General features: G+C 46.2%; 1 protein-coding gene and 1 long non-coding RNA gene across 2 annotated transcripts; both read left to right on the top strand.

The window, feature by feature from the left end:
- Window positions 1–19,325: 19,325 nt before the first annotated feature.
- On the top strand, window positions 19,326–26,141 carry LOC144326937 (uncharacterized). Its single transcript, XR_013391846.1, has 2 exons — window positions 19,326–20,258; window positions 24,204–26,141. It is a non-coding gene; the product is annotated as an uncharacterized LOC144326937 (long non-coding RNA).
- On the top strand, window positions 20,869–26,141 carry LOC144326936 (uncharacterized). The gene is made up of 2 exons (XM_077924300.1): window positions 20,869–25,521; window positions 25,552–26,141. Exon 1 carries the CDS (start codon window positions 22,847–22,849, stop codon window positions 23,777–23,779), a length of 933 nt encoding a protein of 310 aa, XP_077780426.1. The 5' UTR covers window positions 20,869–22,846; the 3' UTR covers window positions 23,780–25,521; window positions 25,552–26,141.
- Window positions 26,142–26,473: the final 332 nt, after the last annotated feature.

Below are 26,473 nucleotides of genomic sequence, written 5' to 3'. Positions count from 1 at the left end.
TACTAGGAGGGAGAAGGGAAAGGGGTGTGATGGCAGGAAGGTTGATGTGGTGCAAATGCACTAGCAGGAGTACTAGATTGGCTCTGCCAGTGTGTTTGCACCACACCAACCTCCTTGCCACCTAACCCTTTCTCCTCTCCCTCCAAGTAAGCAACCGTAACCTATCTGCCCAGAAGCTAGTGTAGAGACTTTGTCCCATATGGCCATCTGCTTCTGGTGGTAGAGATTTCTGAGATTGGTCCCCAACATTTGCTATATGGCATTTGTAAATTTATGACCCATTCATTATTTCCATCTAAGGATTACTTTAGTGTTTCCTGCATCTCTTGAGAAACCTGCCTCCCACTTTTGGGAAGGCAAAACTAGGTGCCAGATTCAACTAATCCAGTGCACTAGTGGAAGCCAGTGCAAGAATGCCTATTTGCTCCTAAACAGATTCAGGAGCAAAAAAAATATGCTCATTCACATCTGCATATTGTTTTTAAATTTGCTTTTAGAAAAAAAGCCTATGAGGGACAATTGTGTGCTAAACTTGTCATCCAAATTCAGGTTCAGGCGCTTACAGTGCAAGGTTGTATCAGACCCCACACCATTCCTAAGGCAATATATATATGATGGCCCTGTGCTAGATATCATCAGGAAGGTTGCCATCTAATCTCAGTTTGACCAGCAGTGACAGGGTCAGATTGTGCACAGCCCAAGGGCAGCCAGGTGCTCCTGTCACAGCTGAGGAAGAGATCTCCACACAGAAATAGCAGCTTGTACCTAGAGAAGCTGTGGCTCTGCAAACTGCAGTTTTAATGTCCTGACTCTTGTAAATGAGGCCAGGAAAGCTGCAAACAAGACAGTTTCAAGAGGTGCTCTTGCACAATTATGCTTGCAATCTGGAATCACTGCAGTGTGGTTAGTTATCCTGGATCCAGTAATCATCTGGCAAAGGGACATTAAACACATTTCATATTGACTCTTCAGGCAGCTTCCATTTATGTTGCAAATTACTTCTGTCAGACTTGAGGCATCAAGTTTTCAGCTTTTGGGGGCAATAGGATCCAGTGGGCTTTGCAACTTAATTGTCTACAGCATAAAAACCCACCATGCATTTTCTTTAAGGTTTCTTTTAGGCATATGTATCCACAGGCACTGGGGGGAAAGAATCTGCTGCTAGTGCAGGATTGCCAAGAGTGCTACTATTTGATTTAAAAGTTGAAATTCTTTGTGATATATCCAAATCTAAAGTTTCCCCACTTCCATCCCATAGCATGCACTTTCATCCCAACAAGGCTAAATATTTTCAGGACTTGTTTCTTGTCTAAGAAGGTTGCAGGGCAAGAACTCACATTTGGACTGGGATGAGTCAAAGTTGCTCTGAAAGAAATGTAACAGTGACATAAGAACACTGTATGTTGGATCAGAGCAAAGGTCAATCCAGACCAGCATTCTCTTGTCAGCAATGCTCAGCTAAATACTTCTGGAAAGCTCCCAAGCTGGGCACCCGCCCTTTTTGTCCCTCACTTATTTCGTTCCAAAGTAGGAGAAGCCAACATGGTGCCCTCCAGCTGTTCCCAGAGCCTTTTAAAAGTTGGGCTCCCTAATTGGGACTATCACTCCCATCAGCCCCAGCTAGCATGGCCAATGATCAGGGATGTTGAGAGTTGCAGTCCAGCTGCATCTGGAGGACCACAGATTCACAACTGCTGGTGTAAGGAGACAGTCCTGAAGGCTTTCTGGTGCTCTGTTTATGTATGCGTTAATCCCTGCGATGGGGTGAGCTCCCGTCGCTCGGTCCCTGCTCCTGCCAACCTAGCAGTTCGAAAACACGAAGTGCAAGTAGATAAACAGGTACCACTCCAGCGGGAAGGTAAACATTTCTGTGCACTGCTCTGGTTCGCCAGAACCGGCTTAGTCATGCTGACCACACGACCTGACTGTATGCCGGCTCCCTCGGCCAATAAAGCGAGATGAGCGCCGCAACCCCAGAGTCAGTCACGACTGGACCTAATGGTCAAGGGTCCCTTTACCTTTACCTTTAAGATGCATGAAGTGCTATCCTGAGTTATATACTTGCCATCTGTTAATGGGAGTTCCATTTAGCTATCAGCTGTTAAGAGTCCTGTTCTCTTTGCCTTTGTCCAATTCCTTTCAAAAGCAGCTTAGTACCAATCTAGCACAATTTCATAAGTAAAATTTGCGCTATATCACGGATGATGAAACTGTGGCTCTTCAGAAGTTCCCATCATCCCTGACCACCGGCCATTCTGCGTGGGGCTGATGAGAATTGGAGTGCAACAACTGTAGGCCCACAGGCCCATCTTCCCTGACTTAAGGTCGATGCAACTACAGGGGCAGAGCCTCCAACCACCCCCGTATTATAGGAAGTACTTTCTTTCACTGCCCAGATTTGTTACTGAACCCTAAAACGTAGCAAAGAAATACAATTCCAAATGAACTTTCCACATCCCTACCATCAGTTTCTAGCTTCAGGCATAGCCACTTGTTACATCATAAGAGAACAGTTGTTAAGCAGCAGAGGTTGTGAACAGTGAAGGAAATCGCCATCAAAACCAGTCTGGAAATGCTTGAAAATGAACTGTAACTATGAAGAAGCCACCAAGGCATTTCACAATGTTGAAGGAGCTTAAAATATATAAAACACAACAGTATTAAACCTTCTAACAATTGCTTGGATTTGTTTGATTTCTTCGTTGTGTGCATGTGAAATGAATGTGCATATAGGGGAGGAAGCCCCCCTCTATATCAAGGCAGGGTCATTCAAATTTGTGTGCCTTCCCCAGTGTCAACGGCAATTTTCATTTTCATTTTACAGTCAATTAGAATTTGGGCCTCTGACCCACCCACCCGCTTCCCCTCTTCCAAAGTCCTCCTGCTGAGATGCTGATGAGATCGCTCGACCACCTGGAGACATGTGGATTCATCATTACAGAGAGGAACTAAGGACCACCATGTCTGGTTGGTTTGAATTTGCCAAAGCAAAATGGTGTGTGTGTGTGTGTGCCATTCATTAAAATAAAATTAGCTCTTAATTCTTTCCTCTTGTCGCTGCATTTTGTTCCACCTGGTAGAGCAGGAGAGAACAACTTTGTCCCTTAAACTATTATTGTGCCTTTTTGAAACCTGGTTCTACAGCACAGATTAAGAGTTAATCCCAGGCACTTTAGAGTAACAGAGGGGGAAGCCCTGAATCTCCGGTGAGTACTATGGAAGCTCAGTATGCTTTGGCTCTCTTCCAGCAACAGCAAACAGAGAGAACTGGCTCTGCCACCTGGTGAGCCCAAGCCCTATGCTGGTCTGTGGCTTCAGCAGCAGTGCTCACCGAATTGAGTTCTATCCCACTCAGAGCTGGCCCAAGACAATTTGGCACCTGAGGTGAACCACAAAATGGTGTGCATGCACACACGCGCGCACACAGCCAGGGAAGAAGGGGTGAGTGAAGATCTACACTAGAAACAAATGGGGAATAAAGAACTACATCAAGAACAAGGGGGGAGAAGACCAGTAGTGCCTCCTATTTGCCAAGATGTTGCTATAGAGGTGGCATTGGGTGAGGCTGCAGAGAAGGCAGGAGATCCAGCCTCCAATAAGTGTACCACAATTGTCATGGCTACCATGGCACCAGCAGGCAGTGAATTCCTTGGAGACCAGATTTGCTGCCCCTGTGGATCTGACAAAGGGGTGGGGGATAAAACTTCAACATTGTTTCCCCACCACCATTTGCAGACCATTCCTGCCACACTCAAGGGACAGGGTGGCATTATTGTCCGATACTGGACCCCCACAAAGGAAGCAGCAAGGCAGGTTAGAAGTTATAGGACCACAGAGAGCTTCAAGTGAGCAACTGTTCCACTGAAAGTTGAGAGTGGACTGAGCTTTTTTAAGCATCTGCCTCCAGCCCACCTCTCTCAGGCTCTGCCCTCTTGTGGCTAATTCTCTAAGGACCAATCCTCTGGTCTGAAGACAGGTATCCCTCCTCCATTCCATAGCCTCTTGCCTGGTGTGTTTCCTGTGCCACTGGACTGGTGAGATCCTGTGGGAGGGATTTGGCTCCTCAGGGGACAGTGCCTGTGAGGGTCCAGGCTTCTTAAAGTTATACAGTGGTACCTCTAGTTATGAACTTAATTTGTTCCAGAGGTCCATTCTTAACCTGAAACTGTTCTTAACTAGAGGCGTGCTTTTGCTAATGGGGTCTCTTGCTGCCGCTGCGCCACCAGCACACGATTTCCGTTCTCATCCTGGGGCAAAGTTCTCAACTCAAGGTAACTCTTCCAGGTTAGCAGAGTTTGTAAGCTGAAGTGTTTGTAACCTAAGGCATTTGTAACTCAAGGTACCACTGCACATTCAATGTATATAAAATGCTGCGTTTGAATGCAGTGCATTTTAAATGCTGTAAAGCGATGTTTACCTTAGGCAAGAAGTTCCACTTTGGCAAAAGTATCAGAGAAGGATGGTATTTTTCTGTTTCAATGAGCTAAACTACCTGATGATCAGCTGAAACTTGGGGAGCCAGTGTGTGTTTGCTGGAGATGGCTAATGGTAGCAGCAGTTTTGCACAGAAGCTCTGCAGTGATGCACAAACCTAGGGACCAGAAAGAGGAAGTTTAATGTACTGCATAAATGACTGAACCACACTGCTTGTTGGCAATGTGTTACTTTGTTGTTCTGTAAAGTTTATTTTGTTGTAACTAGCATTTAAGACTGTTCTTCAGTAAAGCTTTGGAACTCATTGTTGTGGTGGAGAGAATTTGTTTCTACAAGAACCAGATCAGGGATTCTGCTGAAGAGCTCTAAGAAGACTCTGTTCCTACAGGTACAGGGGTTCTTCTGGAGCACTGGGTTGTCTCCTGATGTCCAGCAGCAGGCTCAGCGTCCTGGTCTAGCTCCTTAACTAGAGATTCTGCAGCCTCTGACTCCAACCCTTGACTGCAGCTGGACAAAGCCAATCCGGTTAGGCTTAAATTTTTGAATTTGTAAGCACTGAAAACAAGCCCAACATTGCTACATAATTACCGGTATGTTATGGTGCACTTTACAAAGGCCAGGTCTCTGCCCCAATGAGACTGCAGTCTAACATTTGACACAAGGAAAACTTATATAACAATAATGATATAAACAGTGATGGGAGCACATTTGCCCAGTGAAAGGGGCTGTTTTGAATTCCTGGGGCAAGCAGGCAAGCAAGATTCCCTGTCTTGATACCCAAAAACCCCAACTGGAAGGAGGGGGGAAAAGACAACTGCAGTAACTTCTGGAGACAAACTACAGAAGGAAATTGTTGGCAACAGCATGATATCACTCCTTCCGCCATGGCTAGCAGCAAAGCCACATAACAAGCATCTGCACTGAACTGCTGTATTCGTGTGGCATATTTTCAGCATGGAATTCTATCTCGCCATTTACTGAAATCACCGCTGGGTAGACCGTGGATGTAATGGGATTTCCTTTAGTCTCAGTAAGATTGGCTGTTTGGGACCATAATGAAAACAGTAACAGATGCTGCATCCAAGATGAGCTTCCTTTGGGGTCCTAGGAGGCGTTTTGGAATGGTTCTGTTAAAGATGCCACCATTTAAAAGAGGGGGAGGTAGACAAAGCCAATTCTGTTAGGCTTGATATTACTCCCTCTTGGAATTTGTATGCACTGAAATGGAGCCCAGATACATTTGCTAAACGGATGAGTTAAACTGCTCTTAAACGGGCAAATAACTCACATGGTGGGAAGCTGAGAAAACATTATGTAGAGCAGGAAGTGAGCAGGTAGGCAGGACTAAGAGTTTGGGTTACTTTTTAACAAGAGGAAAAGTGGGGGCGGGAGAATAAGGAGCACATGGAAACTTTTTTTTATAAAGAGCTAAACTGTTCCATAGCAAACTCTTAATATTATGGCCTCAGAGGAGGGACACTGACGATAGAAGCTGAAGATATTTCTGACTCTTAATTTTACCAGGAAGGGAATACGAGACTGAGTCTTGTAAGCAGATAATGATAGCAGTTGCAAAGGAGGGAATGGAAAGGAAGGAAGGCCAGCAAGTGACCTTGCTCAGTTCCTGCAACAAAACTACCATTTCCATCATGCCCAGTCACTATTTTGATCATGTTCTGGTATTTTGCTTTGTTTTAAAATGTTTTACATTTTCACAAGTTGCAAACTACACATTACGGTCTGCTTTTCAACAACAGCAGGTTGGTTATACAGTGGTACCTCGGGTTACAGATGCTTCAGGTTACAGACTCCGCTAACCCAGAAATAGTACCTCGGGTTAAGAACTTTGCTTCAGGGTGAGAACAGAAATCATGCTCTGGCGGTGCGGCAGCAGCAGGAGGCCCCATTAGCTAAAGTGGTGCTTCAGGTTAAGAACAGTTTCAGGTTAAGAACGGACCTCTGGAATGAATTAAGTTCTTAAGCAGAGGTACCACTGTATAGGCAGGGGAAGGGAGAGGTACAGTAAGAGGAGAAAGTAATGATCTTCCTTCCTTCCATTTGTTGCGAGAAGACTGAGGTTACCTTTGGTGCACAGTCAAGGGGTTCAGTCTGAATAAAGCTCCACCTCCCTTGAATTTCACCATTGCTCATTGGCTTTTTCTTTTTGCTGCTGCTGTTCTTGGCAAGGAAGTTCTCAGTTAGAAAGCGCTGCAGGACATGTCCGCGGGGCTAGATGCTTACTTTGGATGCAGTGCCATGCCACAGGGAAGGTTTAGTACTTGCCTTTTTCAGGGCATTTTTAAGAAGGAATATTACTAGAGCTGACCCAGTTTTCCACAGATATAAGAGAATGTTACTGAGATGACAACAGCAAGGTTTTTGACCTGTCCATGACAACATCTAATGAAGGGCTGGAGAACTTGAAGCCCTCCAGATGTTGTTTTACTGCATCTCCCATCAGCCCCAGCCAGCATAGACTATAATAATAATAATAATAATAATAATAATAATTTATTATTTATACCCCGCCCATCTGGCTGAGTTTCCCCAGCCACTCTGGGCGGCTCCCAATCAGTGTTAAAAACAGTACAGCATTACATATTAAAAACTTCCCTGAACAGGGCTGCCTTAAGATGTCTTCTGAATATCAGGTAATTATTTATCTCTTTGACATCTAATGGGAGGGCGTTCCACAGGGCGGGCGCCACTACCGAGAAGGCCCTCTGTCTGGTTCCCTGTAGCCTCACTTCTCGCAATGAGGGAACCGCCAGAAGGCCCTCGGCGCTGGATCTCAGTGTCCGGGCTGAATGATGGGGGTGGAGACGCTCCTTCAGGTATACAGGACCGAGGCCGTTTAGGGCTTTAAAGGTCAGCACCAACACTTTGAATCGTGCTCGGAAACGTACTGGGAGCCAATGCAGGTCTCTCAGAACCGGTGTTATATGGTCCCGGCGGCCACTCCCAGTCACCAGTCTAGCTGCCGCATTCTGGATTAATTGCAGTTTCCGGGTCACCTTCAAAGGTAGCCCCACGTAGAGCGCGTTGCAGTAGTCCAAGCGTGAGATAACTAGAGCATGCACCACTCTGGCGAGACAGTTCGCGGGCAGGTAGGGTCTTAGCCTGCGTACCAGGTGGAGCTGGTAGACAGCTGCCCTGGACACAGAGTTAACCTGCGCCTCCATGGACAGCTGTGAGTCCAAAATGACTCCCAGGCTACGCACCTGGTCCTTTAGGGGCACAGTTACCCCATTCAAGACCAGGGAATCCCCCACACCAACCCGCTCCCTGTCCCCCAAAAACAGTACTTCTGTCTTGTCAGGATTCAACCTCAGTCTGTTAGCCGCCATCCATCCTCCAACCGCCTCCAGGCACTCACACAGGACCTTCACCGCCCTCACTGGTTCTGATTTAAAGGAGAGGTAGAGCTGGGTGTCATCTGCGTACTGATGAACACCCAGTCCAAACCCCCTGATGATCTCTCCCAGCGGCTTCATATAGATATTAAAAAGCATGGGGGAGAGGACAGAACCCTGAGGCACCCCACAAGTGAGAGCCCAGGGGTCTGAGCACTCATCCCCCACCACCACTTTCTGGACACGACCCAGGAGGAAGGAGCGGAACCACTGTATGACAGTGCCCCCAGCTCCCAGCCCCTCTAGACGGTCCAGAAGGATGTTATGGTCGATGGTGTCAAAGGCCGCTGAGAGATCCAGCAGAACTAGGAAACAGCTCTCACCTTTGTCCCTAGCCCGCCGGAGATCATCAACCAGCGCGACCAAGGCAGTTTCAGTCCCATGGTGAGACCTGAATCCCGATTGGAAGGGATCCAAATGGTCCGTTTCCTCCAGGCGTGCTTGGAGTTGTTCAGCAACCACCCGCTCAATCACCTTGCCCAAGAATGGTAGATTTGAGACTGGGCGATAGTTGGCCAAATTGGCCGGGTCTAAAGATGTTTTTTTAAGAAGCGGTTTAATGACCGCCTCTTTCAGCGGGTCTGGGAAGGCTCCCTCACAGAGGGAAGCATTCACCACCCCGCAGAGCCCATCGCCCAGCCCTTCCCGGCTCGCTTTTATCAGCCAGGATGGGCAAGGATCAAGGAGACAGGTGGTCGGTTTCACTTTTCCAAGCAGCCTGTCCACATCCTCGGAGGTAACAGACTGGAATTGATCCCATGTAACAGGACCAGACAGAACTCTAGCACTCTCCCGCCCTGGCCCTGCTCCCACGGTGGAGTCTACCTCCTTCTGAATCTGAGCGATTTTATCTGCAAAAAACTTTGCAAAAGCATTGCAGGAGATCTTGGGGTCCCTACCAGGCCCCGGTGGTACAGGTGGTTCCGATAGATTGCGAACCACCTGAAAAAGTCTCCTGCTGCTGTTTTCTGCAGATGCTATGGAGGCAGCGAAGAAGGCCCTCTTCGCCGTCGCCATTGCCACTTGGTAGGCTCGACGTTGAGCTCTAGCCCGTGTCCGGTCTGATTCAGAATGAGTTTTCCGCCACCGGCGCTCTAGCCGTCTCAACGATTGTTTCATCACCCTCAGCTCCGGGGAAAACCACGGGGCTGTCCGGGCTCCATGCAATCGGAGAGGGCGCTTCGGAGCCAGACAGTCAATAGCCCTGGTTAACTCCGCATTCCAGCGTGCCACCAGGGAATCAGCTGAAAGGCCATCAACTTGGGATAAAGCATCCCCTACCACTCTCTGGAAGCCAATTGGATCCATTAAGTGGCGGGGGCGGACCATCTGAATTGGTCCCACCTCCCTGCAGAGGGGAAGGGTTGCGGAGAAGTCCAGTTGCACCAGGAAGTGATCTGACCATGGCACTTCTTTTGTTTCGCTTTTAGTTAGTGTCAGATCACCAGCATCCATAGAGGTGAACACCAAGTCTAAGGCATATCCATGGCTATGAGTTGGGCCAAACTTATTCAGGGACAGCCCCATGGAGGCCATGCTTTCCACGAAGTCCCGAGCGGCCCCTTGTAAGGTCGTGTCGGCATGGATGTTAAAATCCCCCAGGACAACCAAGCTAGGTGTCTCCAGGAGCATATCCGCCACGACCTGAAGCAGCTCGGGCAGGGAATCCTTGGTGCAGCGGGGAGGTCGGTACACCAGTAGGAATCCTGTACTGCCCCTATTGCCCAACTTCCAGAACATGCACTCAGAGAACTGGGTCTTCCCAATAGGACGCCTGGTGCAGACTAATGACTTCCTAAAAATCACTGCAACCCCCCCTCCCCGCCCACATGACCTGGGTTGCTGTGCGTAAGAGAAACCTGGTGGGCAAGCAGCGGCAAGGACAGGCCCATCTGCTTCATCCAACCAGGTCTCTGTCACACATGCCAGGTCAAATCCTCCATCCACAATCAGGTCGTGGATGGCAGTGGTTTTATTCATCATTGACCTGGCATTGCACAGCAACACTTTCAGGTCATGTGGGTTTCCCTTGCTGATTCCAGTATCCTTCCGGTCAAGACCAGACCTGGAGGCAGGGATAGTCCTCAGACAACGACTAAACCTGCCTCCTCTGTAATGACATGGTCTGGTCTTAGCGTAACTCCTCCTCCTACCCATGATCACTGAGATCGGTTGTCCCAGTGCATCCCCCCCTGTGGAACATGCCCCAGCCATTTTGTTTGCTGGGACCCACTCCCAGGCAGCCCTGACCCCACCCCTTAAAAAGCAAAATACAAACTATATAATAATTTAACAGAATAATAATGATAATAATAAAACAAAACAGAACAAAACAAAGCAAGAAACAATAGCGCTGACTAAATGCTTATCCCTCCCCAAGCAAAAATAAAATAATAAAATAATATAATATTATAAAAAACAACAACCACCATTTAAAGTGCTGCAAATTAAAAACAATTAAAACATTTAAAACCATTTTGTCCATTGCTGCCGGTAGCTGTTCAGGCCTCTTATGCTGTGGCGGTGAGTGCAGGCCCCGCCCCTAGGCCAGATGGAGTTGGCAGAAAAGGGAGCGGTCCTCCCAACACTCACGCAAGCAGCAACAGCAGCCGTGTCCCGGAGGTCTTGATGGAGGCCCTGGCAGTGAGTGCAGGTCCTGCCCCCTAGGCCGGATGGAGTTGGCAAAGGAGGGAGCAGTCTTCCCAACACTCACACAAGCAGCAACAGCAGCCGTGTCCCGGGGGCCTCTCTCAGGCCTCTTATGCTGTGGCAGTGAGTGCAGGCCCCGCCCCTAGGCCAGATGGAGTTGGCAGAAAAAGGAGCGGTCCTCCCAACACTCACACAAGCAACAACAGCAGCCGTGTCCCGGAGGTCTTGATGGAGGCCCTGGCAGTGAGTGCAGGTCCTGCCCCCTAGGCCGGATGGAGTTGGCAAAGGAGGGAGCAGTCTTCCCAACACTCACACAAGCAGCAACAGCAGCCGTGTCCCGGGGGCCTCTCTCAGGCCTCTTATGCTGTGGCAGTGAGTGCAGGCCCCGCCCCTAGGCCAGATGGAGTTGGCAGAAAAGGGAGCGGTCCTCCCAACACTCACGCAAGCAGCAACAGCAGCCGTGTCCCGGAGGTCTTGATGGAGGCCCTGGCAGTGAGTGCAGGTCCTGCCCCCTAGGCCGGATGGAGTTGGCAAAGGAGGGAGCAGTCTTCCCAACACTCACACAAGCAGCAACAGCAGCCGTAATCAGTGATTATGGGAGTGCGGTCCAACAGTATTTGGACCACCACAGTTTACCCACCCCTGCTTGATTATCAGGCATAGAAGGACATCTTTATATGTAGCCCACAACCAAAACCTACAATCCAGCACATTGTTAGGTACACTAAACTTACCTAATTGAAATCACTGTTGCTGCATTCACCTGACACTTTTATGGAGAAGGTAACAAACAAACAAACAAACAAACAAACAAACAAACAAACAAATCCACTTCTGGTTGTGTTCAAAGGGTGACAATTAGCAGTAGGCTCTGTGGGATGTAAACACAGGAGCAGTCAATGACAACATTCCTAGAGTGTACATGTTAGAACATGGGGAGGGATGTCTGTCCAGCAAGCAGGTAAACTTCCTGGGGACGGACTTCCTCCGCATGTGACCAGAGGTGGGTGTGGCCTCACCTGTGCAGGTAATGACAAAAGCACAGGGCAGGCAGCCACACTCTCTCTCTGCCATTTTCCTTCAATGAGGAAACATCTAAGGATGCTCTCTTGGCTCCCAGCCAAGAGAGGAGATAAGGTCTATCTTGCTACAAGATAGATTCTGAATGCATGTAACCTTTTTAAGCTGTCTGCCTTCTGGGATCATATTGTGAACAGGACGTGAGTAAACTCTTTTATACTTTTATAAAGACTGTGTCGTGTCGTGTCTTGTATTTTAAGAGGGAACAAAAGGGGAAATTACCAGGGTAATTATTATAGAGGTTTTAGCGAACCTGTGCAAGCGTTACCGTTGCGAACTTAAAGGGGAATGTCTATAAACTCTGCTGATATTTTGGGAACTTGTTAGCACAAGTTGGATAAGGATATAATTAGTCAATATATCCTCTCCTGCACCCCAGAACATTCCCACAGGCTCTATGTGATATTTAAAAGTGTGGATTTGTGTCTCTGTGTCCGCCGCCCCCCACCAGCTTTCAAAATAACAGCACAAGGAAGAAGCAACCAGGATTTGAATTATAGTGAGGAAAGATTTAACCCTTTTCCCTATGAAATTATCCCAGTGAAAATCTCTCTTGCTTTTTATCTGGGAAGGGGAAATGCCACTGTAACAAATTTTGCATCCCATCCTGTGAATCAGTAATCATGCACTGAGCACTTTCGCCTCCTCTTGAGAAACTCATAGGCATAAAAACATATTGTGTGTCTTGATAAGGATGTACAAGAAAGTCTAACAAAGAGCATCTTCTTATGAAGTAGATTTTGGATTAAATCAATACAGCAGAAACAAGAGGGTGAAGGTGCATTTTGTTGCATCATGCACTCTGTCAATGTTATGCCCAATTTCTAGTGCACGGTTTTCTTTTCTTACCATAATTTCATCACCTTCAGGACCAAACCACACTTCGGAGCATTTAAGCAGAGTCATAGAGAGAGGATCAAAGTTCTCAAAGCAAGGCAAGTGTCAATTCCTTTGCACGTCCCCACAGTGTTTTCTTTTTCCTCGCCTCTCTAAATAAAGCCAGTGGGAAGATATCAGGGGTAACACACACCAATCCCAGTGCCATATCAGCATATTAACATAGGTGCCTTTCCCTTTATTTGTGAAAGATAGGATCATATGGAGCCCGGGAGATGAGTTCAGGGCTACCCTTATCGCATTTAATCAGCATGAATTCCGCATGGCCTTTAGGAATTTGAGATTTGTAAGCTTTTCTTGTATCAAATTTCCTACTGGAAATCCCTCCAGCTGGCTAGATGCAGTAATAGGTACCATTTAACCAGCTAATGAAATTCACATGTAACTGTTGGGGAGATAATTGACACGTTTTAGATTTTGTGATATGTACTAAGCCTTTTGCAGCTGGATATATATAAACTGCAGTGGCTGCTGTATTTTCAAGGCATGCTTTTAGATAGTTTTTAACCATTGTGTGTGCTAAACAAACAAATTGCCCTATTTTCCCCTCAGACGAAGAGCTCATTTTCCACCTGGTTGATGCGGGAAAGGGTTGTTTTGACTGTAATTAAAGTGAAGGATGAGAGTCTCTGTTTCACAGCAAAACACTCTTGCTGGCTTTGTACCGTCACAAGGGACAGAAGTGAAGGCAACAGGTGCAACGCAAACACATCACTGCCGTATTTGGTTAAAACAAACCAAAGAACTGAGCTGAAGGGAGAAAGGGTGGAAAGTTTTGTAACACAGGCCAGGTGCCCACTAGCCTCAAATAACTAGTTTCTCTTCACCATCATATTGAGGGATGAGAGAGAAATTTGATTCAGTTTGCATTGTAATGTGAACCTACATCATTCGAGGTTCCCAGAATAAAACACAGGCACCCTTCAAAATTTGCGCTTCTCCAAATTTTGAAAGGCAACTTTCAACTAAAAAGTATGTGGAAGAAAGTTTATATTAGTAGAAAGTGTACATGGACATGCATGTGCTATTTAAGATAACATGAGGGAATGCACTATACTGTATTAAGGAAAATCACTTGCAAAGATGTTGGTATTAGCAGAAAAGTGCACTAAAACAATGATAAGTTTCCATGAAGACCTTTTTACAAATATAAACTGATGTGGAAATACTGCGACCTGAACTTAGATTTGTATAATGAGAAATGCAGCGAAACTGAAATGGACAGATCCAGCCACCCGTAATTATACGTGAGAGCACAATCTCTTGCAGTTCTTGGAACAAAATTCTTGGAACAAAACCAACCCATTTTTTAATTATTATTTTGTCCTATCCAACAGAAATATCTCTATTTTTAAGGGTGGGTGTGGCATTACCCAAAATTCTACTCTGAGATGTCTTTAGCTTGCGTTGATCATTTTTCTAATGCTATGAATTCTGTGAGTTTCCCATACATTCTGAATGTGTAAGTTTGACCACTGTCATCATATACTAAACATAACACAAGAATTTAAGTGTTGTTGTTAGAATGCTATCAAGGGCCAAGCTAGATGAGAGGAAGAAACGTTATCTTCATCACTGTGCTTAGCTTCATTGTGCTTTTAATTTACAAGAAAGGTAAAGCAGAGCTGCCATTTCTTGGCCTGGAAATTGTGCCCATTTCTTTATACCCAAAGGAAAATTTGACATTAGCCAAGAACTGTCTCTCCTTTCTGGTCTCTATGCAGCATCACTCACTTTATTTGGTACAGCAAGAATGGAACAGGAAAGTGGTAGAGAAGCAGCACTCTACTGGTGATGCAAGCTTGGGCAAGGACCATAGCTCAGTGGCAGAGCATATGTCTTTCATGCAGAAGGTCAACAGCATCTCAAGGTAGGGCTGGGAGAGTCCTCTACCTGAATGAAACACAGGATAACCAGTGCCAGTCCGTGTAGATGATACTGTAGAGAGCCCAATAGCCTGGCTCAGTATAAGGCTGCTTCCTATGTTCGCTGACAGGAGGAAATGTATTCCTACACTGCAGGTATTATTTTGTGGGCGAAAAAAACACAATGGTTGGATCCAGAGACCCTGTGACTGAAATTCCATACATAGAACCTTCCACTCCTGGGAGGGAAGGTTCCATGCACAAAATCTCTGGATCCAACCCATCACATTTTCTTGCAAAAAAATGAATATTTATATTCCCCTTTCCCTCTGCAGGCCCTACTGTCCCCCTGAAAATCTGCTCCAGGTGGTTGGAACACTATCCAGAACATGGGAAATTCCTTCCAGTAGCACCTTAAAGACCAACTAAGTTAGTTCTTGGTATGAGCTTTCGTGTGCATGCACACTTCTTCAGATACACAGATTCTTCAGTGTATCTGAAGAAGTGTGCATGCACACGAAAGCTCATACCAAGAACTAACTTAGTTGGTCTTTAAGGTGCTACTGGAAGGAATTTTTTTTGTTTTGACTATGGCAGACCAACACGGCTACCCATCTGTAACCAGAACATGGGAGATGGTACAGGATGCTATAAGGAGAAGTGGAAAATGGAAACAGCAACAAAATTCCAGACTCCCCACTCCCTTCTGTGACCTGGGGGCTTCCACTCAGATGCCAGACTTTCAGTGAATGGAGAGACCCTTGTGCTTGCAGAAGAGCTCCTCTGAATTCAAACCAGTGTCTTAATCAGCCCAGTGTCTCTCACACACTCTTCTTTACCTTCTGCATGGGGCATACATGCAGGCTGACAGGCCCGTTGTGGATTGGAAAACTCTGGCCTGCAGGTTTATTTAAGCAGGGTTGAGTGGTTTTTGCTTTTTGTTTTGTTTTGCTTTGGAATGGATTTCGTTAATAGCAGGATATTGGGGCGGGGGAGAGATCAGGATGAAAATGTGTTTCCTTTTGCAATTTGGTCCACAAACCGAACAGGATTCATGGCCTGAATTTATTACCTGAGGGGTGTTCTTGAAATTAGTCAAGTATTCACATTTCAGCTTCTTCTCATCTGCATTTTATGCATTCTTCCTCCCGAAGACATGGAGTCTCACTTAACCTTCTCTCATTTTTTTAACAGACCAAACAAAAGGAGAACAAACACCAAAGGACTGTTTCTGCATTGTTCTTTTGTTTGTTTAATACAGGAGTTATGAAGCAGGAGTCCAGAGCACACTTTCAGATGGTGTTTGAGACTGCAACAATAATAATGGGAAATATTGAAGGTAAGAGAATGGAGTTAAACATTGTATGTATGTATGTATGTATGTATGTATGTATGTATGTATGTATTTGTGACACTTATTAGAGGTCGCACCAGTCTCAAGATTTGTTTCAGACTGTGATTTAGCACTTCGGAAAAGAGCGTCATTCAGATGTCCAATTCAGCTCAGGGTCCAAACTCAAATTCTGATTTGAAGAGCAAAGTTTAAAGTCTTCCCATTCACTCTTAGGAGGAAATTGTGAAGCTGAATTCAGGACAGATAAAAGGAGGTACTTTTTGTGCAGGGCATAGTTAAACTATGGAATTCAGTCCCACAGGAACTTGGATAGCTTAATATGGGGATGAAACAAATTGGAGCCGCTATCAATGCCTGCTAACCATGATGGCTTCTATTGTCAGAAGCATTATATCTCTGAATAATAGTTGCTGGGAATCACAGGTGAGCAGAGTGCTGCTGAGCTTATGTCCAGCTTGCAGGCTTCCCACAGCATCTGGTTGGCCACTGTGTTGGCATTGACTTTATTATGGAAATGGCATAGATCATAGCAGTGCCCCTAGAAAAGTAACCTGCAAGCATTCAGAAGGATGGGCACAGGGATGAGGTAGTTATGATGAATGGGGAATACCAGCTTCAGGCTTCTGTCCCTCTCCATTGGCTGAAAATATTACAGAAGCCAAGCACAATGCTAATTCAAGAGGGTGGGTGGGCCTGTGACACAGAAGCGAAAGGACTTGGATGGCCAGCATTTCCCAAGCAACCACCACAAGCAGAAATAGCAAAGAGCACAGGACAGGCAATAATGGTGAGATAACATCAACATCTCTCAAAGCACTGTGATTGGAGAGCCCTGGCAAAATCTTCTCCTCTTATTCGAAGCCAGACCAGCCAGTCCCCAAAAAATTATTCCTCCCCTCCTTCCTTGGCACTCCCTGGTACCCTTCAGGTAACCTGGTCTCAAGCCATTTGGGGCTTTATAGGTCACAACAAACACAAATGCCAAATTAAAATTCAGTTCTTTCTTCATTTCAGTGACACTGCACTAAAAATACAGGACAAAAGGAAGTGGGAAATGTTTGCACATGCTCTGTGTTGTGTCAGCCCTGAAAGCAGGTGTCTTCTCTGACAAATGTCTCCGTGACTGTGCAGCAGGTGCAAATGTAGGCTTAGCAACCCTCACTCCTGCTTCTGCATTCAGTACCGTTGCAGTGGGATAAAGAAAGGAGTTTAACTTCAGGAGCTTTTCAAAGCGCTTTCCACAGATATGTAGGAGTCTGCAAAGAAAAACAATCTTTGCGAGCTGCAATACCACAAAGATTAAGACTCACTAATATAATACAAAGCAGATCCCAAGCAAGTATTTCCTGTGATGTAAACGTATATATATCAAATACAGCCAGTTCCAGAGATCTAAATCCATATGCAAAGAGCCAAAGCAAATGTGATGCTTATTCACCCAATTAGAAAGTGCATTAAAAAAAGACAATAGCAGCTGCAGGCCCTTCCCAGTCCATTGGAGAATCTGTTATTTGCATCAGGATGGAAACTTCCATTAGTGACGAGAGCTTCTCCTTCAGTGAAAATTGTAGCAATCCTGACCAGGACCATGGTGGGAGCAAAGGGTTAAAGTTATCTTTCCCCCTGCACTGCAGCATCACAGGGGCATTTATGAAAAGGACAGCTTGCTTGCTTTTCTTTCTTCTTTCTTTCTTTCTTTCTTTCTTTCTTTCTTTCTTTCTTTCTTTCTTTCTTTCTCTCTCTCTCTCTTTCTTTCTTTCTTTCTTTCTTTCTTTCTTTCTTTCTTTCTTTCTTTCTTTCTTTCTTTCCTCCTTCGAAGCAGAACTGAACAAAGCTACACATACACAACCACAACTATAAATACAACATTTCCTAACCCGACTCTCCAGAAAAGCGGAAAACCCAAGAATGTGGGAAATCCCATGTCCTCCCTAAATGCCATGGACGTATTACAGATTAGATGGCATTGGTATTCTATGGCCTTATCCATTGTTGGTGCACCTCACTTAAACTCCTAGTGTCAAGATGTGGCATTGCACACTGTTCGGTCTTCTGCTAATGATCACCTTTGCACTTTCAGAAGAGATTAAGGACCAGATGCAAATGCAACAACCGCATGGGCACCTCTTAGATTGTTCCACACCACCACTGCCACTCTCTGCAGCACTTCATTTGGCACCCCCATAGTGTGCTCCTCTATCACAGCTAGGCTTGGTGTAAAATGTCTTTATTTCGTTCTCTTCAAGGACAATCCAAACTTGCCAAATGAAAGAGAATCCTAAATTTTGTACTTGACGTCCAATTTGTTGCAGCGTAAGGGGGTGAAATTGCCTTATTATCGTCTTTTGAATGTCAGCTGGCATACTCCATTTGAGGATAATGTAGCCTAATTATATCACTAGCCTTCCAAACACATTCTCAAAGGCTGCTACATGTGGCATTTACAGTTGCCATAATAACACAACAGAGCACCAGGAAGCACAGCATAAGCACACCTCTGACCAGCAAGTGACCCACCAATTAGTAGATGCGTGGGGTTAACCAAAGTAGCCCAGTGCTTCATGTGGGGAGGTGTTACTGCAAGGAACTCTGACCCTAGTAAACTGGGAAATCTATGCCAGGAAGTGCTTACACAATCATCTGCTGTGTTGGCTAAACAAAAATAGAACAGAAAATCCCTCTTTCTGCTAATATTATTCTGTGTGTGAAATGAGAAGACCCTCTGATTTCACACGCAGCAATTATTGAGGAGGCTGCATCATAAGTACAGAATTAGGACCAGTGTTTGGAAACTGCACCAATTAGCTTCCGTTTGGAGTGGGATGTTATTGCAGGCTCTCTCTGCTATTTATGACTGAGACAAATGTTTTCTTCTTCTTTTAAAAAGCAAAGCGCTATTGTTTAATGAAGGAGGGGGGTGCAGGAGGGAAGAAATCTGGAAACTTCACATTTTATAAATGAATTGGCCCCAAGTTTATCTGGGCCTATTATTTGGCTTAGAGGATAATTAAGATTGTATCTTGCATTACATTTTTATCTCCTCCTTGGGACATCATAACATCTTTATATGGGCAACCCAACAATCCATTTAGACCAGTGCTCTGGAAAAGCACCATATGCTGCAGAGGAGGTTATGAGCAGTAGGATCATTTAGGAGTGTGAGCTGTTCCACCAGTCATTTCCTGCCATTGGCTTGCAGAGGTTTTGAGACTTGGTGACAATGAAATCCCAACGCGTGACAGATTGTATTCAGTTGTTGCCGATTTGGCATGGCCTGTGAGCTTTCTGAGTCAAAAAGAAACTGGTCTGCGTGGGATATGGATAAACATCTTGCATATATTTTGAGGGTGTCTTCCCACATTGTGATTTAAGGCACAGAGGTCTGGCCTCACAAAGTCTTGTCCTGGCAAGAATATCCACGTGCCTAACAGCAAACAGAGCCCAAGGACTCAGCTACATACAAAAACAGTGTTTTGAATGCGTTGTAAACATGCAGCACCAGATGGTGCTGGAGAGCAAAAATAAATAAATTCTATGCGATTTTCCAGAGCATTTTTTTCCTTTTGTTAGAACTATTTAATTTCTGACTTTTTTATAGTGTTTTCCGCCTGTGTGTAGAGCCACCCTAAAGGGAGATGGGAAAGGTTTCTCTCAATTAAAGGGAGATGGGAAAGGTTTCTCTCAATATTTTCTAAGCTCTGTACTTTGTGAATACTATCTGCAGTAAATTCCTAAGTAAATCTCTGAGCTAATCTTACTTCTGCAAATTTCGGCCAGACAGTTAGCAAAGACAGCAGTTTCTTGCTATTTCTAATCAGACAGGTCAGGAGGTCGTTTCCTGCCTAGTCAGCTAGCAAGAAACTGCTGCTGTTAGCAGTAACTAACCAGACCTACTAAATTTGGCTGGCAGGTCAAAAGTTCATTTCCTACCCAGCTGCTTAAAGAGGCCCCTTTTCCTGCCTTATGCTTACTAATGCAAAGATGAAGACACGTGTACGAAGGAGAGAGGAGAGATTGCTTAGCTAGCATAAAGACAGGAATGTTTAGCAAGCAATAAAATGTGTTTAGCAAGCAATATAGATGTGCTATGTAAGGGAATAATTTGAGAAGGTATGGGAGGGGGGAGAGTGTTCAGAAGAGTATAAGAAGTCTGTAGATGCGTATTTCTTTACAGCCAGTGTATTTTCAGGAGCTATCTAGCTGGCTGTCTCTGTGTACAGAATGTTTCTGTGGACAGATTTTAATAAACTTTTTCTCCAAAGAAGATTTTGCTTTCCTGGTACTTTTGTTCCCTCCAAGGTCCGGGGATGGCGTGGCTGATGGATCCCTAGGTAAATAAGGCTTCATTTCTTTGGGGGCTCGTGCCGGGATAAGCCCCCTCCCCAATACGGACCGGAGGGCCAGGCTCAACCAAGGTGAACAGCTCAGCAGCGTTTGCAGGCTTCAGCGCGCACCCCGCCTGTTTTGTGGGGGAAGCCGGCCACACTGTCCTGCAGTGGAGACATCTTGTTGAGGGAGAAAAACAAAGAGGACGGCGCCAAGGGGACAGGTCCGCAGCGGAAAACGGTAAGCCCAAGGGAAAGGGCGTGGGCCCCCAAGGAAGAGGGGGGCGAGGTCTGATCAAGCCTCACCTGGTTGTGCAGAGGGCCACCAGGAAGGGAAAAAAGGGCGTGGCAGTGTTATGCCACCAGTAAGGTTTGGTAAAAAGGGGACTGGTTGTGCAGGAGAGTGCCACCAGCAAAAATTTGGAACAGAAGAGGGAGGGATATATATGTATTGTGATTTTTTTGGTGTGTTTTGAGTATTGCATGCTGAAGTTATTTTGGTGTGTTTTGTGTATTGCATGCTGAAGTTATTTTGGTGTGTTTAGTGTGTTACATGTTGAAATTATATTGGTGTGTTTTGTATGTTGTATGTTGCATGTCAAGATACTCTAGTAACTGAATTGTTGTCAAGTGTGGGCCAGGGCTTAGTGTCCCCTTGGCCGAGCGATTGTAGGGCTGTAGTGTGAGAGAATTTTTACTGTGAATAGTAGCGAAGGATCTGGAAGAAATGGGTTCTGGCCAAAGTAGAAGTACCCCTTTGAAATGCTTTTGGGGATTCAAGCTGATGAGAGGGGAAGATGAGGACATTGTGAATTAGATTGGCCCACCCAAAATAACAAATTGGCCGTCCATTAGGACCCTTGATTTGCAACTCATTAATCCATTATATCAGAACATTTTGAATGTCCGTTCTGATTAAATCCCCTACATTTCCACATGGAAGACCAATGTGGAAAAGGCCCCCCCCCCCTCCTGGCTGAAATCATGCTGCCAAAAAGTCTCAGGCAGCAGTATCTGCTCAGTCAGGAAGACAGGAGGACAACCCCCCAGTCCTCCAGGATTCAGAGATGGAAGAAGATAAAGTTTTGATGCCCCACCGCCTTATGCCCTGGCAACAGCCCTGGCACCACCCCCGCCACAGGGAACAGATGGCCCAGCCCCCAATCCCGTGGACAATGCATTGTTAAGACCTGGGCGAAGATGGAGAAAGGGAGGAACGAGAAGAGGATGATGAGGATGAGGCATTTGTAGGAAGATTGATTAAGTTGACAAGTGATGGAAAGATATGAACAGAGGAACAGGCAAAACGTTTGAAAAAGTATGTGGAACTTTATGAGAAGTGGACGTCAGTCCCCATATGTTAAAAACAGCGGGATGTATAGGGGAACAGAGAAGAAAGTGGCAGAAAGAGTGGGGAAGGCAGTGAAAAGAGTGACCCTCCATAGGGCACATAAAGCACAGGAGAAGGGCGCGGCCAGAGTGATGCCTCTCCATAGAGTGTATGACCCTCCGACCCCCGCGGGACCTAATGGGGTGGTGCCCAATAGAACTCATACAGTTCAACATGTCCCCTTCTTTAGTGCAGATGTTTGTAATTGGAAGAACCAAAACCCTTCATTTGAAGAAAACCCTGCCAAAATAATTAAGCTGTTTGAGGGAATTTTTTTTAAAACATACAACCCCACCTTTTTATGATGTGCAATATTTGATGGATGCCCTGCTAACTACAGAAGAGGCTAGGCGAATTCATGCTGAAGCCCGAGCACACATGAGAGCGCAGGGGGCAGGAGATCAAGCTGTTGCAACAGGATATCCTGAAACTACACTGAATTGGGATTATCAGATCATTGAAGGGCAAAATACCCTCACCACTTATCACCAGAATGTCTTAAATGGCATGAGGAGGGCAGCCAGAAAACTCACCAACTTTGTGAAGGCCAGAGAAATAGTACAAGGGACAGAGGAGGCCCCTGGAGCCTACTTAAAGAGGCTGAAGGAAGCCTACCGCCAGTATATCCCTGTGGACCCAGATGAGGCTGCCAATGCCCCTATCATAAAAACTGCTTTTGTAGCCCAGGCAGCGCCCGATATTTGCCGAAAAATCCAGATGGGCCACACCCTGAAATGGATGTTGGAATTAGCCCAGACCATTTATAATCAGAGGGAAAAAGAGACCCAGAAGAAAAAAAAAGGAGAAGTACCAGGCAGAGAAGTTGATGGCCCTGAAGACGGGAAGTCCACCGTTAGGAGAAGAAGAGGAGGGCGAGGCCGCTTAGGAAAGAGCAACAGCATGCCTTCAAGGATTTGAAAAAGGCATTGCAGCAAGCACCAGCGCTGGGCATCCCAAATCCTGAGAAGCCTTTCTCCCTGTTTGTGGATGAAGACCAGGGAACAGCAAAGGGAGTGCTATGCCAAAAATTGGGAAGCTGGCAGCAGCCCGTGGCATACCTATCTGAGCGCCTGACGCCTACAGAACAAGGTTTACCGCCATGCATGAGAGCAGTTGTGGCAGTAGCTACCCTACTGAACAAAGCAGACAAATTTACTTTTGGCCAAGACACTGTTTGTGTGACTCCGCATGCAGTCCCAGCACTGCTTGACATGAAGGGTACCTATTTCCTCTCCCAAGCGAAGATGAGGAAGTGTCAGATGTTATTGTTGCACCCACGTTTGAAGTTCCAGGTTACCACCGCCCTCAACCCAGCTGCCCTATTACCGGTAGGAGTAGGTGAGGAGCCCACGCATGACTGCATTGAAGTAATGGATGAGGTGTACTCTAGCAGACCTGACCTTAAAGATGAAGCAGACCCCTAGTGGCCATCATGGTTTATGGATGGAAGCAGCTTCATTGAGGTTGGACACCGGAAAGCAGGCTATGCAGTGGTAGCCCTGGACGACCAGGTGGTCGAAGCAAAGTCACTCCCGCCTGGAACATCGGCCCAGCTGGCAGAACTAACTGCGCTTACCAGAGCCCTGAGCCTGGCAAAGGGACAGAAGATAAACATTTATACAGATTCTAAGTATGCATTCCTGACTTTACATGCCCATGGAGCCTTATGGAAAGAAAGAGGTTTGCTTACCTCCAGAGGAAGCCAGGTGGCCCACCCACAAGCCTTATTGAACCTTCTGGATGCTGTATGGGAGCCCGAGGCAGTGGCAGTTATCCATTGTTATGGACACAAGACTGGACCAGGAGAAGTGGCCAGAGGAAACCGATTGGCAGACAGAGTGGCCAAGGAAGCAGCCCAAGAACCGGCCCCCGCCTCGGTTATTGGAGCACTGGTCCCAGAAGAAATTTTAAGCACCGCTGACAAGCCAGCTTATACAAAGCAGGAAAAGGACACTGCAGATGCCCAGGAGCTGACATCGTCCAAAGAAGGATGGTACCTTACCCCTGATGACAGGATATGGATTCCAGAGTCCCTTTCTCGGCAGGTTGCTCAGAGATACCATGATTCAACCCACATAGGACCAGATGCTACAACCAAGCAGCTGGAGAAATGCTTCTATATAGCCCACCTCTACCAACTGGCAGCCCAGATTTCCAGGAAATGCCTGCTGTGTCAAAAGAATAATCCCAGAGCCGGACCACTGGCTCCCCCAGGGATTCAGCATAGTGGAACTGCACCTATGGAAGATCTTGTCGTGGACTTTACTGAATTACCCCGTTGTGGACTACACCGCTACCTGCTGGTGGCAGTGTGCACCTACACCGGAGGGCCGAAGCATGGCCAACAAAGACTGAAAAGGCATTTGAAGTAACCAGGTGCCTGCTTAGGGAAATCATCCCTCGCTATGGATTGCCAAGGTCCATAGGATCTGACAATGGACCAGCATTTGTTCATGCGGTCCTACAGGGACTGGCAAAAGCGCTCCAGATCAACTGGAAGCTGCATACTGCTTATAGACCCCAGAGTTCTGGAAAGGTAGAGAGAATGAACAGGACTCTAAAGAATCAGCTATCCAAGCTGACACAGGAAATTGGGTCTAATTAGGTGACAATGTTACCTCTGGCATTACTCAGGGTCCGCAGTCTCCCGTCAAAGCGAACCCACCTGTCACCTTTTGAAATTCTGTTTGGAAGACCAGTTCCATATGTTAGAATGTTAACTCCATATGCTAGCCAAGATGTGCAATTGAATAACTATGTACAGTCACTCTCCCAAGTTTTCTTTTGTCTCGACAGGTGGACCCAGGCTCGCAACCCCTGTGTGTTGGCTGCATCAGTTCGAGCCAGGTGATGAAGTGTGGGTAAACGATTGGGCACGGACGCAGCTACAACCGTGCTGGAACCTTATATCGTCCTGCTCTCCACACCCACCGCCGTGAAATTCGCCGGCATCACCCCTTGGGTCCACCACACCAGAGTGACCACTACAGATTGGACTGTGCAGTTAAATCCTGATTAACCCCTTCGGCTGACCATCTCCAGACCCTCCGCTGACGACCGCTCTGCTGATATCACACCGGAAACTGATATCTCTACGCACAGCTGGAGAATTGGATGGGAGGGGCGCCCACGGGCAGCGCTCCCAACGTACCTGTTCTACGAACTCACCCACCTGAGAATATCCTACCACAATATAGGGACAGAGCGAGACTTACAATAATTTGGGAAGAGGACCACCCCATTGGGCATTTGACTCCTCACCAGGCTAGAGTTTTAGCAGCAGTCTATTCTTGTGGGTGTGTTGCTTTTTATTTCTCACCAAACCCCCCTCCAGGAGGTGCTTCTCTTTCTCCCACTCATCGAAGTACCATACACCCAGTGGGCCTTAGAGGTAGTTACACACATACCCTTGAGTGACTGACACGATACCCACCATGACTGAATATTGGTGGGAGGAACCATGGAGATATTGGGGATGGTGGGTAGGAGTGATATGTACCGGCCTGCTTGTTTGGATGCTCCTGTATTTTTGTTGGCATGAACGGTACCGTATTTGTGGGAGGAAACGTAATCCATCTATACCTTTGATGATTCTCCTTTTCTTTTTAGTTGGAGAGCCCACATGTGTATTGGCACAGGCAGGAAAAAGTCCCCCGACTTCCCTTGCTGACATTTCCCGTTTGATGACTGAGTGGGGTGCCCATAACTCCTACAATAGGTGGTTACAAATGGCTGAAATGGAGCATGTTGCTTCAACATTTCAGACCATGGCGAGGCTATCCGTGATCTGGCAGCAAGCATTGAAAAGGTGGCACATGTCCCTGTACAAACCTGGGAGGGCTGGGATATGTCTTGGTTGGACGGCATCTTCCCAGGTGGATGGATGGGGAGGATATTTACTATGGTGATAGGCCCAATAATGCTTCTATTGCTTTTCTGCTTCTGTATACCCTGCTTAATGCAATGCTTGCAACATATGATGGAAAAGATGATGTCTCGCACAATGGATCTGTGTGTGATTGTTTTTATGAGAGAATATAGACCCCTACCCCAGAACGAATCTAAGTAATAGATTGTTCAAAAGAAGAGGAGGGAGTAAAGGGAGATGGGAAAGGTTTCTCTCAATTAAAGGGAGATGGGAAAGGTTTCTCTCAATATTTTCTAAGCTCTGTACTTTGTGAATACTATCTGCAGTAAATTCCTAAGTAAATCTCTGAGCTAATCTTACTTCTGCAAATTTCGGCCAGACAGTTAGCAAAGACAGCAGTTTCTTGCTATTTCTAATCAGACAGGTCAGGAGGTCGTTTCCTGCCTAGTCAGCTAGCAAGAAACTGCTGCTGTTAGCAGTAACTAACCAGACCTACTAAATTTGGCTGGCAGGTCAAAAGTTCATTTCCTACCCAGCTGCTTAAAGAGGCCCCTTTTCCTGCCTTATGCTTACTAATGCAAAGATGAAGACACGTGTACGAAGGAGAGAGGAGAGATTGCTTAGCTAGCATAAAGACAGGAATGTTTAGCAAGCAATAAAATGTGTTTAGCAAGCAATATAGATGTGCTATGTAAGGGAATAATTTGAGAAGGTATGGGAGGGGGGAGAGTGTTCAGAAGAGTATAAGAAGTCTGTAGATGCGTATTTCTTTACAGCCAGTGTATTTTCAGGAGCTATCTAGCTGGCTGTCTCTGTGTACAGAATGTTTCTGTGGACAGATTTTAATAAACTTTTTCTCCAAAGAAGATTTTGCTTTCCTGGTACTTTTGTTCCCTCCAAGGTCCGGGGATGGCGTGGCTGATGGATCCCTAGGTAAATAAGGCTTCAACCCTAGGTTTGAAATGGTGTGTTTTGGAAGCCCTGACAATTACCTGATTGCTAGCACCTGCAAAGTGTTGTTTGATATTAGGGGTAGGGCAGGCTAAGTGTGGCTTGGCTAAAATGGCATTGCAGGCCAAAAGGGAGGAAAAATAATACTCATGTAAGCTGTGTCCTGAGCCACAAGTCACCTAAGGAAAAGTAAGGGCCTATTTTCATGACTGTCAGTAAAAAAACTGCTTTAGCTATACTGCTCAGT

Source organism: Podarcis muralis, chromosome 2, assembly GCF_964188315.1.
Source record: "Podarcis muralis chromosome 2, rPodMur119.hap1.1, whole genome shotgun sequence".
NCBI lineage: Eukaryota > Metazoa > Chordata > Lepidosauria > Squamata > Lacertidae > Podarcis > Podarcis muralis.
This window is presented reverse-complemented; position numbering and strand designations above follow the sequence as displayed.